Source organism: Loa loa (assembly GCF_000183805.2).
Source record: "Loa loa unplaced genomic scaffold supercont3.887, whole genome shotgun sequence".
In the NCBI taxonomy this organism is placed as follows: domain Eukaryota; kingdom Metazoa; phylum Nematoda; class Chromadorea; order Rhabditida; family Onchocercidae; genus Loa; species Loa loa.
In genome coordinates, this window is record NW_018109067.1 from 5,288 (window position 1) to 8,687 (window position 3,400).

General features: G+C 33.8%; 1 protein-coding gene across 1 annotated transcript; it reads left to right on the forward strand.

The window, feature by feature from the left end:
* Positions 1–508: 508 nt before the first annotated feature.
* LOAG_13775 (hypothetical protein) lies at positions 509–1,116 on the forward strand (the record flags this gene model as incomplete). The annotated part of the gene is made up of 2 exons (XM_003149280.1): positions 509–547; positions 946–1,116. 2 exons carry the CDS (start codon positions 509–511, stop codon positions 1,114–1,116), a joined length of 210 nt encoding a protein of 69 aa, XP_003149328.1.
* Positions 1,117–3,400: the final 2,284 nt, after the last annotated feature.

The window sequence follows — 3,400 nt, forward strand, 5'->3', positions numbered from 1 at the left end:
GAAATGTATTGCAAGGAGTAAGAGGCTATGATATCGTTCCAGAAAGTTATGATGTAATAAGGAAAGTATAACTGGAAAAATATGGGGATCCATCTACTATAATCAAATCGTTTTACAATGAACTCCACTGTATCAAGAAAATTAATAGACGTTGGATATTAAAAATCGATATCCACGTTGGATATTAGAAAAGATCTATCGGCAATATGAGGAAGGCCAAGTTGGTTGGTTGTGAAATTAAGGGGACTCCTCGAAAAATTGATTTAAAAGGAATCAAACTCTAAACGAAAACAAATGGATTCCCCTTATGAAATTTCAGTTTTAGCTGCCATTAACCAGCCAAAAGTAAATCGCCGAAACGGATAAACTTACAAATCGGCTAAGAAAACCGAGAATAAGAAAAGACCTTGCATTTTCTGCAATGATGATCATTGGGATAGTGAATACTATTTCTATCCAACACTCAAAGGATGAGTACAACGCTTAAAAAAATCTTTATCGACGTTGCATGAAAGAGGAGCATAATATACTGGATTGTAAAAAAAAGGTTACGATGCTTTTATTGTAGAAGGTCACATAATACAGTCTTTTGTAAGGATGCAAAAACACTACATCAAGAAAGCCTGCCGATAGTAGGAAAATGCACTACACCTCATAATTGAAAATTTTAAATGAAGCAAGCAATAACGGTCCGCCAACAAACTCAATAATGACTCAATTTTTAATTTAAAACAAAAACACAAAGGTCTTTAACCAAGAAATACCTGTTCTCCAAAGAGAAACCCTAGTTTTTTTGACATTGGTTCACAATAACCATTCATATCGGAAGAACTGGCAAACTGGCTGAAAATAACTAAAGCTAAAATAGGAACTCAAAATAACTTCATTTGGGAATAAAATATTCATTTCACGTTTTTCAATCAAAGTACGAATTGGAGTATTGAGAGAGAAGAAGCTATAATAATCGAAACCAAAGTAGTAGGCGATCTTACGAACGAGTTACAAATGGTCGAACTACCAGAACTACCAACTACGAATGAGAATAATGGTTTCCACGATTTAAACGAATATCGAACGCAACCTGACATACTTAATGGAGCTGATTACTTCGATTAGATTTAATCGATTAGAAGGAATTCAACAATTGAGTTCAAGCTTCTCATGCCGCGAACTTCGAATATCGTGAAGCTCTAAATGAAATAAAATGATTAAATAAACCAATGTACAAATCAATCACACAAATTGTAACAATGTCATGAATCATTCAACCACTTTTACATTCCTCAAATTCATTGCCTCATGCGTTTTTCTTTGTTCACATCCTTTCCCCTTTTTTCTGAAACACCACACTCATAATCTAAATTTCTTTGTCTACGAGCCGATCTTAATTGCAATGCTTAATGTTGAAAACAGATCTTTTGTTGTAATCGGGTTTTGACAGTTTTTCTTTATCCAAAGGAAAATCTAATATAATGTTTGTTATAGACCACATACCTCCAAATATGCTCATTGTGTTAATTAAAATTGTATATATACTCAAGGCTATAACTGGATGTGATCATTCATTTTTTCTCCTTTTCAAACACTCAACCAAGGACTACACCGTACACTGTACCCTCTACTCTCTTCGATAAATATTTTACTACTATCCTCTGTGTTATCACAATTTTCTATCTTCTGCGAATAAATAACTTCCTCCTGAACCGAACGAAGTATACCTTCTCGTCTATTCGTCTGTGCCTAAGAACAAACTCGACAAATCAAACTCTTTTATTTTCAAATTGTTTTTCCCACATCTCATTGTTTCAATCGAAAATCTACCTATGTTAGTTGAAAATGAAGATATAAGCAAATTAACTAATATTGAACAGTCCACAGCCATATGTGTAACCAATGTAACTCGTAAAGCAGATATAGATCAGTCCTGGAGATGAGAATTCACTGGAATTAACGAATTACCAGATGTTCATGATGACGAGAAAGCACTGGAACAATTTAAGAAAGGTATCACGAAACACAAAGAAAGACAGCAGGTTCGTTGATCATGCAGAGAACTGGATGTCAAATTAAGCGATAATTTTGGATTGTGCTTTGGACGTTTGAAAACGTTGATTAGAAGACTCCAACAAAATGAACAACGACTTATGTTGAAATGATCAAGAATCAGCTGCGTCTTAATATAACTAAAGAAGTACAACCCAATAGGTGACAGCAAAGCATGTTAATGGACAACTATTGATCGCCCCTGCAAGGATAAAGAGTTTGATACGAAAATTGTCGAATTTAAGGGTGGGATATTAAGTAAATTCGAAATTGAAAGAAAAATGCAGAATTGGAAATACTTTCACAACGACAGAATGACAGCATCCAAGAATCAAACAGACAACAAAAGGGAATTTGAGATGAAATTAATCAAGAAGGATAGATATTAGCCGAACAATGGAGTATGGATTTGGAAAGACAACGCAACTAACACAAGAAGAATTAATCGAATTTGCAGGACATTGGCAGATAATTACTATTTCTACACGTGTTTTTACAATATTAATTGTACTGATTATTCTTACGATGAAATTTAAATTCATTTCCTCCTCAACTTGTCTATTTTGTATTAAGAACTTGAATCACACAATAGTTCCCGAAGAAATCAGACTAACCATTTCTTCACACAACAATGACCAAGAAACTTTAGATAGAGCGTGAGAAAGCTGAGCATATGGTAAAACAATTTCTATGCAATTTTGTCTTCATATAAAAAACTAATATGTAAATTTCTCTTGCAGCTGTGCAAATACTGTTAGTTTTGTAAAGCCTTTTTAGAGAGCTATTCTCATATTGTAATATGCCTACTATCAGCTGATATCTGTCCTTCTTGATTAATTTTCCCAGAATCTCTTTTGTTGTCTTTTTTACTCTTGGATGCTTTTTTTAACGTTGTACTCATCCTTTGAGTGTTGGATAGAAATAGTATTCACTATCCCAATGATCATCATCGCAGAAAATGCAAGGTCTTTTCTTATTCTCGGTTTTCTTAGCCGATTTGTAAGTTTATCCGTTTCGGCGATTTACTTTTGGCTGGTTAATGGCAGCTAAAACTGAAATTTCATAAGGGGAATCCATTTGTTTTCGTTTAGAGTTTGATTCCTTCTAAATCAATTTTTCGAGGAGTCCCCTTAATTTCACAACCAACCAGCTTGGGTCTTCTTCATATTGCTGATAGATTTTTTCTAATATCCAACGTGGATATCGATTTTAATATTCAACGTCTATTAATTTTCTTGATACAGTGGAGTTCATTGTAAAACGATTTGATTATAGTAGATGGATCCCCATATTTTCCAGTTATACTTTCCTTATTACATCATAACTTTCTGGAACGATATCATAGCCTCTTACTGCT